The sequence below is a fragment of the Molothrus ater genome, chromosome 6, assembly GCF_012460135.2.
Source record: "Molothrus ater isolate BHLD 08-10-18 breed brown headed cowbird chromosome 6, BPBGC_Mater_1.1, whole genome shotgun sequence".
Taxonomy (NCBI): domain Eukaryota; kingdom Metazoa; phylum Chordata; class Aves; order Passeriformes; family Icteridae; genus Molothrus; species Molothrus ater.
This window is the reverse complement of record NC_050483.2, coordinates 9,333,355-9,347,442: the sequence shown is the minus strand read 5'-3', so window position 1 is coordinate 9,347,442 and position 14,088 is coordinate 9,333,355. Positions and strand designations below refer to the sequence as shown.

The 14,088-nt window shown below is 52.0% G+C and overlaps 1 protein-coding gene across 1 annotated transcript; it reads left to right on the top strand.

Moving 5' to 3' along the window:
• The first annotated feature begins 4,835 nt into the window (after window positions 1-4,835).
• On the top strand, window positions 4,836-14,042 carry LOC118687676 (SITS-binding protein-like). Its single transcript, XM_036384778.2, is given in 11 exon segments — window positions 4,836-5,253; window positions 5,256-5,293; window positions 7,262-7,433; window positions 8,148-8,352; window positions 8,442-8,592; window positions 8,683-8,862; window positions 9,247-9,515; window positions 9,959-10,095; window positions 11,194-11,315; window positions 12,379-12,558; window positions 13,315-14,042. Coding segments are annotated over 11 exon segments (2,046 nt in total). The 3' UTR covers window positions 13,489-14,042.
• The last annotated feature ends 46 nt before the right edge of the window (window positions 14,043-14,088 follow it).

Sequence of the window (14,088 nt, the reverse complement as noted above, 5' to 3'; positions counted from 1 at the left end):
GTACCTGGGCTGGGTTTGGAGGTGCAGGGGGGTGAGTGCCCCGTGAAGGGGGGGTTTCCTCAGCACAGGGAGCTCCTCTCTGCCCAGATTAAAAATTTTACAGAATATTGTGCATTAGGAACTTGGGTTTGGTGTCCCCAAAATATCAGGCTTTGCCTGAAGAGACAAGGGGGGCAAAGGGCACACAAGGGCTGTTTCCATCCCAAAACTGGCAGCTGGAGCTGGTGATTTTCCAGCTGCAAAATTATCCATCCATGGATTATCTCAGGTGCTCCAGGCTGTTCCTCAGCCCAAAATCTGCTGCTTCACATGAAACCCTCCTGAAAACCCAAATGGGCTGTGGATGGACTCAAGGAGCTCCCAAATCCAGGCATTGCTGGTTTGGGCACACAGTTGGGATGGGAAGGGACAATGGTTCCAAGGGCTGATGCTGTTTATACGGCCACGTTGTCAGTGCAAGTCCTGCTGCTCCTTTTTTCCTTTATAAACAGCTGTGGAGTTCATGGAAATCTGGGATTGCTTTCCAGGAGGAAATCTGGGCTGAGATTTTGGGAATTTAGGAACCAAATCACTCTTTTTGCTTTCTTTTTTTCCTTTTAAAGTGAGCTCAGCTCCTATAAGGAGCCCAAAGCTCTCTAAGGCACAGAGGATTCCAGCACAGCCAAAGGCTTTTGCTGGCCCTGAAAGGCAAGGCTGGGAACTGCAAGGGGAAGGAAAACCCCAGGAGAACACCCACCATGGCACATCAGCTGGTTTATTCCCAGGATGGATTCTGAGGGTATCTTTTCCCTTTGGATTATCTCTGGGAGGGCAGGAAGGTGGGAAATCCATATCCATCCATGCTGCCAGCTTCAGGGAATCCACTCTGCTTCATCACTTTTTTCTCTCAGCTTAGAGATATCACGGATAAATTGATAAAAAATGACAGTTTGGTGCAGACTTTTGAGGGATTGTGGGATCCACCCCACAGGGAGAGTTTTGGGGTGAGGCTGCTCCCCACTGGGAGAAATGGAGGAGAAATGCCAGAATGGAGGAGGCACTTTGCTGCTCCCACCAGTTTTCATTTGCTCTTGGCCAACCCACACACCTTTCCTGTATTTTTTTAAAAATAATAATATTTAAGAAATCCCAAACCAGAAAACTCAGGAGGGTCTGGCTGGGAAGCTGTGGCTGTAATTGCTGGTGCTTAAAGGCTGTAGGAAAATATTGATGGAAAGGGCTGTGCCTTCCCAAGTGCAACCCCAGAAAAGGGGAAAATCCCTGTGGCTCTCTGTGCTCTCCCTTTTTCCAGCCAGCCCAAAAGGTGATGACAGAACTCTGGAAAGGAGTGTGATCCACAGGGTATGCAGTGATGGAAGCCTCTCTTAGGGGACAGTGATCCTAAATCCCAGTGGGAATAGCCCTTAGCCCCTGTTTTCTGGGTGCTTCACCAAAAAGCTCAGGTTCTCAAACTCTGGTTATGGATACTGGTGAGTTAAATGTGTTCCCAGCCTTCCACTGCATCCCTCCCTGGGAACTGTCCACCCATTGTCCACATCCCACACAGCCCAGCAAACCTGGAGCCTTTGGCAAACCCCTCAATCCTGGAATGGTTTGGGTTGGAAGGGGCTTAAAGCCCATCCAGTTCCAACTCCCTGCCATGGGAAGGGACACCTGCCACCACATCAAGGTCCCTCAGCAACCCTGGAGCCTGGAAAGCCCCATTGGATAGAAAAAAGTGACCTCAAGGTCTTTTCAACCCTGAAAAATCATGAAGAGGGAAAAGATGCTCCATTCTGCATAGGAGGAGATTTAAAAATGTTTTTACAAAACCCCTCTGGAAGCAGAGGGGCAGGACACCCTTGTGGAATCCAGGGAGCCACCCCGAAATATTTTTTTTTCCCTGTGGCCAGTCAAGGCTAAGTGGTTTTTGTTGGCAGTGGGAGGAAGATGAAGGGAGGTTTCACTCTGCTCGTGGGAGCCAGTTCATGCTGAGATTTGTGATGGGCAGGAAAACTCAGAGATCCATTCCTCCTCCCAAAACCCAGGAGTTCTGAGAGGGTGGGAGCGGGCTCGGCCCAAACCCCCAGGCCACATGCAGAGTGGGGGGGCCCAAACTTGGCCAAATACTGAGTTGTTGCAAGCTCCAGCAGGATTTTTCTCTGGGATTTGAGCTGCTTTTTAAGAAAAGGTTTTACAAATCACCCCCATTTCCTGCTGTCCCTCCTAGGCATGGCCCCCTGTCCCTGCTTATCCCACTGCACCCGCGCCATCCCGGGTTTCCCTAATCCCACCTTGGGGGCCCCTCTGCCATTCCATGGATGTGATTTAATCTTGTGCCACGTGACAGAGCTTTGCCTTCAGCTGCTGCAGCCAAACAACCTCATCAGCTGCCCCCCTCCCAGCCCATTTCATGGTAGGAAAGAGGGAATTGCCAATCCTCGGGCAGCTTTTGGGTGCTCCTGCCACGTCCCTTTCTCTCCCTTGGGCAGAGCATTGAACCTTCCCAGTTTGCCAGGACCCCAAAGCATCCCAAAGATCCCTTTTTTCCCCTCCTCTGCCCTGTTTCTGCAGGTTTTGCAGCCAAACTGAGCTCTCCCTGAGGCACATGGATGGATCTATAAAGCCTCACAAGTAATTCCATGGGCTCCGGTGATGCTGTGGGTGAGCAGCTCTGAGCGACCACAGGGTTTATTCACTTCTCCTCGTTCCCCCTTTCCGGGTCATGGGGAGTGTTGGGCCCCTCAAGTGCCTCTAACACCCCTGGTGGAAGGAACACTCCTCATTCCTTATTTCTGTTTCAGTTTTTCCCTTTATTTTATGTAGCTCTGGGGTCCCATGAGTCCATCACCTACAGCTTTGCCATAACCTCTCCTGACTCCATTCCCAGGGGATGCCCAGCCCATTTGAGATGAACCTCATGGTCTCCTGGCTCATATCTGAGCTTTTTTCATCCTTTCTCCTTATCCTGGATCCACCTCCTCACCTCCTCTGGAGCTCCTTCTTGTCCTGATGCACTCCACCATTTTCCCCTCCATCCAACACTGGATATTGCCCCACCTGCAATGAAAAATTAATCCTGGAGAGGAAAGACCCCATCCAGGGGCTTATTTGGGCCACAGATGATAATTTTCCTGGTGGATTTGGCTGTCCTGGGACTCTCCTGAAGTCTGGGGTGAGCAGAACTTTGGCCTTGGGATTGCTGGGGTTTTGCCTGGATGCAGGATGAGGAAACACTTTTAAATCCCAAGTTTTTTATATCTTGGCAACCAACAGGTTGTAATATCACTTGGAAAATCCAGGTATTCCCTGATCACCTGTAGATATGGTGAGATGACTGTGAATGGGGACTGGAGCATGGAAAAGTCAATGGAAATCTCAGATTTCCAGAGTTTTTGCACCGGTGGGGATTTCAAGTGTCCTGGGAAGTGGCTTCCCTGTGGTTCTGGGGGCAGGTACCACCCTCAGCTGCAGCCCTGGAGTTAATCTAAGGGAGGGTCCAGTGGCTCATGTGAAGTAGGAACAGGGATAGAATCCCCCAAAACTGGGTAATAAAAGCAACAAAAGCCAAAGCAGGAGAACAAGGAGGCTCGGCACTCCCAGGACTTCACGTGTGGATTCACAGGTGTGGAGTAAAGACTCAACCAGAGCCACTTTAGCAAGCTGGCAAAAAAAAAAAAAAAAACAAAACAAAACAAAAAAACCAACAACCTTTAAAATTATTCCTCTATAGATAAAAGTCTTGAGAAGGGAACATTTTAGTGTCCTGCCCCTGCTGGGGATGCCGCCACCTGTGGCTACGTGCGGGCTGCAGGGGAGCGGGCGGGAGGGACAGAGGGAGGGAGGGAGGGAGCTTGGCTTAAGTAACGCTCCCGGGTTAGTCTGGATCAAGTTCCTTCGGCTCCACGGGTCTGAGACGCGGCCAGGAGGGAAAACTGCTCTGGGAAAGAGGAGGAAAACCTGCCTGTGGTGGGAAAACCGCTGGGAAAAACATCGAGGACACTTCGGGGGCTGTGACAGCATCTCCGAACCTGCCTATAGGTGAGGGGGTGATGGGGGTGTAGGGGTGGCTGTGCCTGTGCCAGGGGAGGTGGCACCATTCCCACTGGGCAGTGGGATGGGGCCTGGGATGCAGGGACAAGCCAGTGCCATGCCATGAAGCTGTCCCCATAGTGACCCCTCACCTGGAGGAACAGCAGTGCCCATATTCCCTTGGGCTCAGCCAGCGCGTCGACCCTGCCCACGGGTGGGTTTTGCTCTGTACATCATCCAAACGCTTTTCCAGGGAAGAGAGAGAGGAGATGGAAGGAGGATGTTGCATCCCCTCCTTTCTCGACCCACCCTGGGATGTTTTCCTGCACCCCTGGCTGTTTGCTGCTGCTTCCAAACCGAGCAGGGAAGCGATGCCAAACCCCATGGAGCAGCGGAGGCTGGAGCACGGCCCCGATTCCCATTGTCCGTGGCCCCATCTCCTCCCGGGCTCTGGGCCACGTGTGACACCTCCTCCTCCTTCTCCTCGATGTCACTGGGTGCTGCTGGCTGTGCCAAGGGGCTGAGCCCGTGGCTTTGGGGGCTGAGCCACCGTCACCGAGCCCAGCAGTGGGATTTGCTGTGGAGGAGGCTGTGGAAGGGACTCCCCTTACCTCGGGATCAGTGCAGAGAAAACAGAGTGGCAGCTTTCCCTCTTTTAAACTATTTTTAAAAATTCATTATTTATACATTATATTAATTAGTTTTTTGTGCATGCTTTTGGAGCTATCCCAGAGGATCTTTTGGAGCTGTCCCAGAGGGTTTTCTTTCCTGTGCCGCTGCAGGAGGGGACAGCAGCGGAGCCGCCGCATCCCTGCGATCTCACCATGCCCCTCTCCCGCCACACCGGCCAAATCCCGGAGTCCACCTGGACGCTGGGCTTCAGGGAGATGACGGAGCCGTGGAAAGGCGCCGTGGGCTGCCTCGGCGTGGCCGTCTTCTTCGCCATGACCATCGGCATCATCTCGTGGCAGGCGCTGGAGCAGCCGCCGGAGGAGTGGGTGCTGCGGGGCCGGGACGCGGGGATGCTGTGGGAGCGCGGCCGCGGGGCGCTGCTGCTGCGGGCGCTGCCGGCCGGCCGGCCCGTGCTGGCCATCGCCGTGGGCAGCGTGCCCGCCACCGAGCCCCCGCCGCCCCGCGACCGCTGCTGGCACGACGGCCGCCAGTTCTGCTACTCCTGGGAGGAGGACGCCGAGCTCCGGCTGTCCCTGGAGCCGCCGGCAGCCCCCGGAACCGAGTGCTACAGTGTCGCTGGACACCGCTGCGCCCCGACGTGACCCTGAAGGTAACGGGGACCTCTCCGGCCGGCTCCAAGCCCTTTGGGATCCAACAAGGGCGGCTCTGGCTTCATCCCATCATCCCCCAGCTCAGTTATGGGGTCGCAGCGTGGCTGTGGTTCCCTGTCTTCCACATCCGGAAGGTGCTGGGTGGGGAAAACCTTTAGGAAGCATCGTGCTCTGAAGCTGAGCCCCAAAATCCTGTGGCGGTGCCATACTGCTGACCCCGGGTGGGAGAGCTGTGTTTATATGGAGACAGAGTAAATACCCAGTGGAGATGACAATGCTGGCGAGAGCCTCGGGAAGGTCTCTTCCAGCACAGACACAATGGGCAGCTCCCGCGGGATGGGAATAATCCGTGTCCGCTGCTGCAAACATTTTTGGTACCATTCCCTGCTTTCTCCCTCAGTTAAATAAAAGCAGACTCTGGGAAGGAGCCTTAGGAGGGGAAGGAGACACACTGTCAAAGCAGGGTGTCCAGTTGTGGGGAGCCCTCAGAACAGGGAGGGAAGCGGGATGGGATTCTCTGGGATGGAGGATTATTCCCCTTTAGCTATAAACCACCTGTTGGCATTCTGGGTGGGTGGAAGGTGTTGCCTGACCACAAACCCTCAGTCTCCTCCACTGACATTGGTGTGAGGCATTTGAGAAGATGAGTGAGACAGAACAGGCTTCCCCCCACTTGTTAAAAAAAAACCCAAACCATTGGAAAATATGATCCAGCGAAATCTGAGTTCAGAACAGACTGTTTTCCCTCTTTCCCAGCTGGTGTAACGAGTTCAGCTGACACCTGGTACAGCTATTCCGAGCCTCCAGGGTTTCCACTTTAATAATTTACGTCTCCTCTCCCCACCCCTTGGAGAGACTTAACCTCTCTGCGCCCCCGAGCTCAGGACTCCAGGAGGCTCCGAAGCCCTGGGCTTGGGAATAAAGGTGGGGTGAGTTGAGTGGGGGGGGTCTCTGGGTCCTCTCTGCCACCCCAGGCCCCCTTCATGGCCCCAGATCTCTGGGCTTTCGGGGAAGCCCATCCTGCCTGGGAAGTCACGAGGACGCTAAGTCCTGCTGATCCCTCGATTTGGCAGAAAGGGGAAAGTTTGAGGAGCTTTGAAGTGAAAACTGATGATTTCTGGCAGGAGGCGGGTCAAGGATGGGGATGTCCCCCATCCCAGGGCCCTGTCAGGCCCATGAGAAGTGCCCAAATCTCCAAACTGAGTCTCTTGAGGGAAATTCTTGTCATCAGCCCTTCTGAAAGAGGGAAGCTGTGCCTTGGGAGGGAGGATGTGTCACCTTCAGGGAACTGGTGCCATCAAGGTGAGGGCTCAAGATGGGGCTAAAAGCTTTCTGTGAGAGCTCAGCTGAGGACAGCTGCACTTGCTGATTCACTCCAGAAACTCTGAGAAGGCAGCTGGAGAGCTTAATGTGGTTTTTAAGTAAAGCAGAGGAAAAAAAAAGAGAAAAACAGAAAAAAAACACTGAACGAAAAATACCGAACAAATAAAATAACTGACCAAACCAAAAAAAACTGACCAAACCAAAAAACCCAACCAAACCAGAAAAACCCCAAACAAACCGACAAACTAAAATACATAGATTTTCCAACTGGGATTCTGAAAGTGCCCTCAGTGCATTTTAAAGCCGTTCCCTTGAATTTCCCCCTCCTCCACAGCCACTCACCCCTGCAGAGTCTCTTTACTCACACCTTTGCAGCATCTTTTCACCTGCCACTCAGAGGTGTTTGGTAACTGTGGTGGAGTGCAAAAGTGTGATTGCCGTGGCAGTTTGGTTTTATTTGTGCTCCTCCAGCAAAAACTGGCAGGCTTCAGGAAGCGCTTCTTGCTTTTCCTTTGTTTTTTAAATGAAACCATAATTTTACGCTGTAAAAGGGACACCTGCCACTAGCACAGTTTGCTCCAAGTCTGCCTTTCCTGCTCCCCCTGAGTATTCCTCACTCTTTGATGATGCTTTCCTGGCTGCAGGACTGTTTTTCCATGGCCAATGTCTCCTGGTATGGAGGGCCAAGCATCCGTGCCCAGCGCTGGCCCCTCAACGGAGCCGAGAGCCCCGCGCAGCCCTTGGTGAGTGGCGACCTCAGCACAAATCCCGACGGCTTCGGGCCCCTCCTGGAGAGGTACTTCCTGGGATCCACAGGTAACCACCTCCTTCCCTGGCCAGGGCCCAACAGCTTCATCCCTGTGCTTCTCTGCCCCTCTCCTCACCTCTAAAGCAGCTGGTTTAAGATTAGTGCGGATGTCTCCAGCAATAAAATATCCTGCAAATGTAGCAGCAACAGGGCACATGGGATGGATCCCACACTGCCTCATCCCCTTGGGAAAGCTGATACTGAAGCTGAGTGCCTGAGGATGGGGTGGCCCAAGTCACTCCTGGGACATTCCGTGCTCTTGGTGCGCCTGGTTTCTTTTTAAGCCCAGATCTGTGCCCATTGCTGCATCCCCAGCTCCACTTGAGTGGCTTCGTGGCTCCCTGAGGTCGCTGTGGGATGCTGGATTCAGGCAGGAGTTCAGCTGCTGGTGTCATTTATTGGGGTATATTTGGATTATATTCTGCAGAACACCAAAATTGAGGTATTATCCCAAATTAATCCAATTGACCTGCAGCTGCCTTGCACTGCTGAATGCCGAGTAAAATGGCCAGGAAAGGGAGAAATCCAGCCCTTGAAAGGCATTTTGGACTCTACAAGGGAATAGCGGGAGCAGGGTGGGGATGGTTGGCACGGTGGGATCTGTGGTGGCATCAGCCCAGGAGGCCTTGGCAGCAGTCAGGCTCTGCTCATCTCTGTGGCTCCTAGGACCGGGAGCAGCCGTGCGCTTGCCGAGACACCGTTTTCCCACTTTTCCCCCAAAGGAGTGACGGTGACAGTGGTTCCTGATGTGTCCCTGCTCCTGTCCCTGGAGAGCCACCGGCAGTTCTGCCTGGAGACGCCGGCGGGGCGAGCGGAGCCCCTGCACTACCAGCTCTGTGTCAGCGCCGATGTGGCGGCCGCCCGCCGGCACATGGCCAGTGCTCCGGCGGGAGCGGCTCGGACACCGCCGGACACCGCGCTCCTGGGGTGAGCACTCCTTCTCCACACGGTGGGAACCCTTCCAAGTGTCCTGCTCGCTCTCCCAAGCACCTCATGAGGGATTTCCCACCCTGCAGGTCTCCAATCTGGCGCTACCACGGCCCGGAGGGCTCTGCTGCCAAAATCAAGCGAGGCCTGAGGTCGCTGGTGAGGAGGCTGAAGCGGCATCGCCTTCAGGAGGGCGTCGTGGCCCTGGGGGAGCACGGCACCGCCGTCCTCGCCGCCGCGGTACAGCCACCCTGCCACCCTCTGAGGACACGTGGGGAGCGTGGTGCTCCTCTCCCACAAACCCCTTATTCCCGCCCTTCCCGCCCGCAGGACCTGGCGCCCTCGGGGCGCAGGAAGAGGCAGGCCCCGGCGCTGGTGGAACCTCTGGAGCTCTCCATCACGCTGTCCCCGTACGCTGGCATCACCTCCCCGCTCTTCCTGCGCTCCCTGCGCGGCGGCGAGGCCGCGGGATATTGGCTCAGCCGCCAGCCCCGACCCGGGGCCAGCTCGGTACGGGACCCCCTCAGCCCCCAAAACAAAATTAACGCTGAATAAACCCCCTCAGGTTTATTATTTTATCAAGGGTCACAGCCTGATCCCACTGTGCTGGGACAGCAGTGCTGGGGGAAGCAGTGTCCCTCCTTTTCCTACGGAAGCAGCTTTAAACTTTCCACTTCTAGTGTTGAGAAGATTCCCCAGCTCCACTTTTTGTGGTCATTTTAACGATCCCTTTGCCACCAGCTCAGGGATTTTCGAGGGGGTTGAGGGAGAGTTTCACCTTGATGCACTGCACCATGACAGTGCAGCGTGGGATGGGAGCAGCACGGCATCCCCCATGGAATCAGTGGGACATTCTATGGATCTGACAGGGATTTCCTTCCTCCCTCTCCACAGATCCCGCTGCTGACCACCTGGAAGGGGCAGCTCTGCGCCCGCCTGAACGTCACCAGCGAGGCAGCGCTGGGCTGGTACCTGGCTCGTGCCCGGCGCCTGCAGCAGGCACTGGGGGCCACCTACGTGGCCTTCGAGGGAGTGGAGGGCAATTCCTTCCTGGAGCAGGATGTCCCTGCTCCTGCTGAGCTGGAGGGTGATGGATACGCCGAGGCGCTGGCGGCGGCGCTGGCGACGCTGGGCAATGGCACCGTCATCAGCGCCGGGAGCAGGTGAGAACCAGGGGGAGGCCTCGCTGGAGCTGATGGGCACAAGAGCTTGCTGGGGGATGGTGGAACTGGTGCTTGGAATTCGTTCTTGGTATTCCCACGTGTTTCTTGGCACCCAGGGAAGTGAAGGGGTGAGGAAGTGGGCTAGGGCAGCATGTTGGAGTCAACGATCCTTGTGGGATGTGAGGATGGTACAGCCCTGGCACAGGGTGACCAGAGAAGCTGTGGCTGCCCCATCCCTGGAAGTGTCCAAGGCCAGCTTGGATGGGGCTTGGAGCAACCTGGGATAATGGAAGGTGTCCCTGCCCATAGCAGGGATGGGACTGGATGGCTTTAATGTCTCTACCCAACCAAACCATTCTGGGACTATAATCTGGCCCCAGTGACTCCTAAACCAGCTGGGCATTGTGGAATTTCACCTTGAAGGGTTTGTGCTGTTTCTCCAGATCCAGTCACCTCCCACTGTTTGTCCAGATGAGCCCCCTGCGCTCTGACTGGAGCCACGCTGGGCTGAAGGGGCTCATCCCCTCTGTGCTGCACTACAGCCTGCTGGGCTACAACTTCTTCATCCCTGATGCAGTAGGTAAGGATTGATTTTCCATTTTTTTTTCCAATTTCTGGCTTCTCTGCAGTGAATTTTGCAGCCTTTTTCCAGGCACAGGAGGTACATTAGCACCTTAGGTGTGCTATGGGAAGGCTTGGAGCATTTTTCTCCCCGATTTTCTGTTGTGCTGGCTTGATTGGGATGAATGTTACCAGGGAAAAAAAGTGAGGAACAAAAGAATATGCTGTAAATATTGCCAGGCAGCTCCAGCAGCAGTTGGGTCTCTGGGGATGCCCTTCCCAGAGTTCCACCACAGCCCACCCCTGGGGGGCTTGGCTTGGGCTAAATCCCACCTGGCACAGGCAGGATCTGCATCCCCAGGCTCCTGGCTGGGGAATGGATTAAATCCATTTGATTTAAATTTATTTAAATGCATTGAAAATAGTTATGGATCCATTGGATTTCAATGGATTTAAATACATTGATAATAGATACCCAGGCAGCTCGGCTCCAAGTCTGTATTTCTGCTCCAAAGCAAAATGGCTGCAGAAATCCTGAAATAAAAGCATTATAAAATGGCAAGAAACAACCTTTAATTAGGGACAAGTGGATCCATTTCCCTTTTTCTTGGAGCTGATGGAGTTAGTTGTGGTTAAAACATGCCCTGAGTGTGCAGGAGCTGTGCATAAGTGTCAAACATGGAGAGCTGAGCTAAACAACAGCCCTGAAACAGGAGTTGAGAGCCATATTTCAATTTGGCCTCTATTTTTAGCTTGTTTTCCTTAGAAAATGAGGCTCAAGCAATCCCAGCATGGGAGTTTGCTTCCCAAAGAGGTGCTGGAGCTCTTGGCTTGCGTGGATGGGAGCACAGATCCTCCTGCGCAGAGAGAGCTGGGCAGGAGGTTGTGTCCCAACAGCCTGGGAGCTGCAAGAGCTGGGAAAAGCCTCTGGAGGAAACAGGAATTTGTGGATGGCTGGGTGAGCCCTCTGTGCTGGGGGATTTGTGCCATTTCCAGGGAAGCTGTGCCAGGTTTTCAGAGCGATGGTGACGCTGTAGGCACTGGGAGGAGCTCTGAGGTTTCCCCAGAACCTTTCCATGCCATGGGAGGCCCTCACTCCAGCCCCATGTTCCTGCAGGAGGGAGCGAGGCTGGAGCCACGCCAGGGGACCAGGAGCTGTTTGTGAGGTGGCTGCAGGTTGTGACATTCCTGCCCGTGATGGCCTTTGGGACCCCGCCCTGGCTCTGCTGTGACACCTGGGTACGTGTCCCACACCGGGATTCTGACATGGCCAATGCCCCCAAAAGCCATGGAAGGCCTGGCAGGGATCTCCTGCCAGCTGCTGTCCCCAGCCTCCCACTGAAGTGGGAATAAATCTGTTATCAGTGGGTTTAGATTCAAGCACCAATGGGTTTAAATCCAATGGATTTGTGTCCGTTATCAATGGATTTAATTATATTTCAATTAAATAGATTCATATGCATTATCAGTGGAATTTAAATCAAATTTATTAAGATCCTTTATTATTGGATGTAAATCTATTTCAATACAATTAATTACTATTCATTATCAAGAGATGTACATGCATTTCAATCATGGGTTTATATGCACTGTCAATGGATTTAAATTCGCTTAAATCCAATGGACTGAACTCTGTTATCAATTGGTTTAAATCTATTTAAATCCAATGGGTTTATATTCATTATCAATAGACTTCAATCCATTTATATCAAATTGATTTATGTTCAACATAAATCAACTGAAATACATTTAAATCTAATAGATTCGTATCTATTATCAATGTATTTAAATCCACTGAAAACCAGTGGATCCATAATTATTTTCAATACATTTAAATAAATTTAAATCAAATGGATTTAAATTAATTAACAACAGATTTAAATCTATTCAAATCCAATGTGTTCATATCTGCTATCAATAGATTTAAATCCAGCCGACTTATAACAATTACCAATGGATTTAAATACATGTAAGTCCAATTGTTTTAAGTCCATTATCAATGGATTTAAATGTATTACCAATTGATTTATATGCAAATCAATTAATATCCAAATATATCCAATATATCCAATTAATCCAATTAATATTCAAATCGATTAATATCCAATATCAACCCCATTTGCACCACAACTTGATCAGGACATTCCAATTCAGTAATTTCTCTTCCCAAGGGAACACATGTTTTACTTTTTAATTATTAAATTAAATTTTCAATTTTTTATTTTGGGGAGTTTTCCCTGCTTTCCCTGCTTTGCTGTTTCCTGAACATTGGGCTCCTCATGGATTTGTCCCCCACCTGCAGGTCCTGAATCTGACCCGCCAGTGCATCCAGAGGCACCGGGACTTTGTCGTGCCCCTGCTCCTAAAATACAGTGAGGAGTGGCAGAGTTTGGGATACCCCATCTTCCGTCCTGCCTGGTGGCTCAGCCCCACGGATCCCGTTGCATTCACCATAGAGGATGAGTTCCTCATTGGAGATGAGGTGGGAATTCTGCATTATTCCTGTAAATTCAGCTCTGCCCAAGTACAAATCAGGACTTGGATTTGAGCAGATTTAAATCCAAGCCAAAGCAGCTGAGTTTTGTGGGTTTTGGGGTTTTTGCTCTTTGGAAAAGCTTGGCTTTCCTCATGAAACTCTTATTTAGGGTCCCAAAACCTTCTTTCAGCTTTGGAAGTGAAATGATTTAGCAGGAATAGAGTCTCAGAATGTTAGGAAATGCTTTTGGGAACTGCTTTTCCCATGAAACAAGGGGGAAAATTGCTCCCTGAAGGTGGGATTACATTGGCTCTATCACTGGGGGTTTTTTGTTCTGGTTTTCAAAAACATAAACTGGACGGAATCTTGGGGCAGCTGCAGGCAGGGATGATCCCAATCCCAGCCAAAGGAATGTCACTGCACTGCATTAATGCTTCTAAACTGACAGAAGGCAGGGATAGATGGGATTGGGAAGGAATTCCCAGTGATGGTGCTGAGGCCCTGGCACAGGATGTCCACAGAAGCTGTGGCTGCGCCATCCCTGGAAGTGTCCAAGGCCAGGCTGGACAGGGCTTGGAGCAACCTGGGATAGTGGAAGGTGTCCCTGCCCATGGCAGGGGGTGGGACTGGATGTTTTTTAAGGTCTCTTCCCACCCAAACCATTCCAGGATTCCCTGATGACCATCTCATCCCAACACGCACATCCTGGCTGATCCTCCCTCTGCTGAAGTTTTTTTTTCTTTCTTTTCCTTCTCTCTGCAGGTCCTGGTGGCTCCAATAACAGAAAAGGGACAAACGTGGAGGGACATCTACCTGCCAGGAGAGGGGCACCTGTGGCTGGACACCAACACTGCCCGAGTGTTTGATGGTGGCACCACGCTCAGGAATTACTCTGCCAGCCTGGCCGAGGTGCCAGTGTTTGTAAAGACCTCCTGAATCCAGGCTCTGGGACAGAGACCTCCAGGGGCAGCACTCCCCTCAGACCTCCAGCCTCTTTGCACTTTTCCCAGATCCTTTTTTTGGTTTTGTTTTGTTTTTTACTTGAGCAGAACTTGTCTGAATTTTCTAACTTGTTGTTACCCTAAAGTAGTGGCTCTGCCACCAACATCCATCCACACTGAATGCTGCATTTTTTCCAGGGTTTTCCTGGTGAAATATTTGTGTGTATATGTTCAGGTGAGACTGTCCAGCATTTCCAGGTCCCTGGCACCATGCTCAGAGAGGCAGGGAGAGGATTTTCCAGGAGACAAACAACCAGCAGCTTATACCTGAGGAAAAGTTTTGTGTTTAATGAAAAAAATTAAATCTAGGGGAAAACTACCAGGGTGGTTTTGGTGCTGTGTGTGGCCACCTCCTGTGCTGAGCAGTGCTTCTCCCACCTGAGGCTGTGTGTGGTTTCCAGGTAGTAAGAGCCCATTTTCTGAGTATATTTGGGAAAATGAGTGAATTCCAGGTGTACTTGAAGCAGGTTTCTGTGGAAGAAAAATAAACTTGATCAAGCAGAGGAGTGGCTCTACCAGAGCATGATGTGGATAT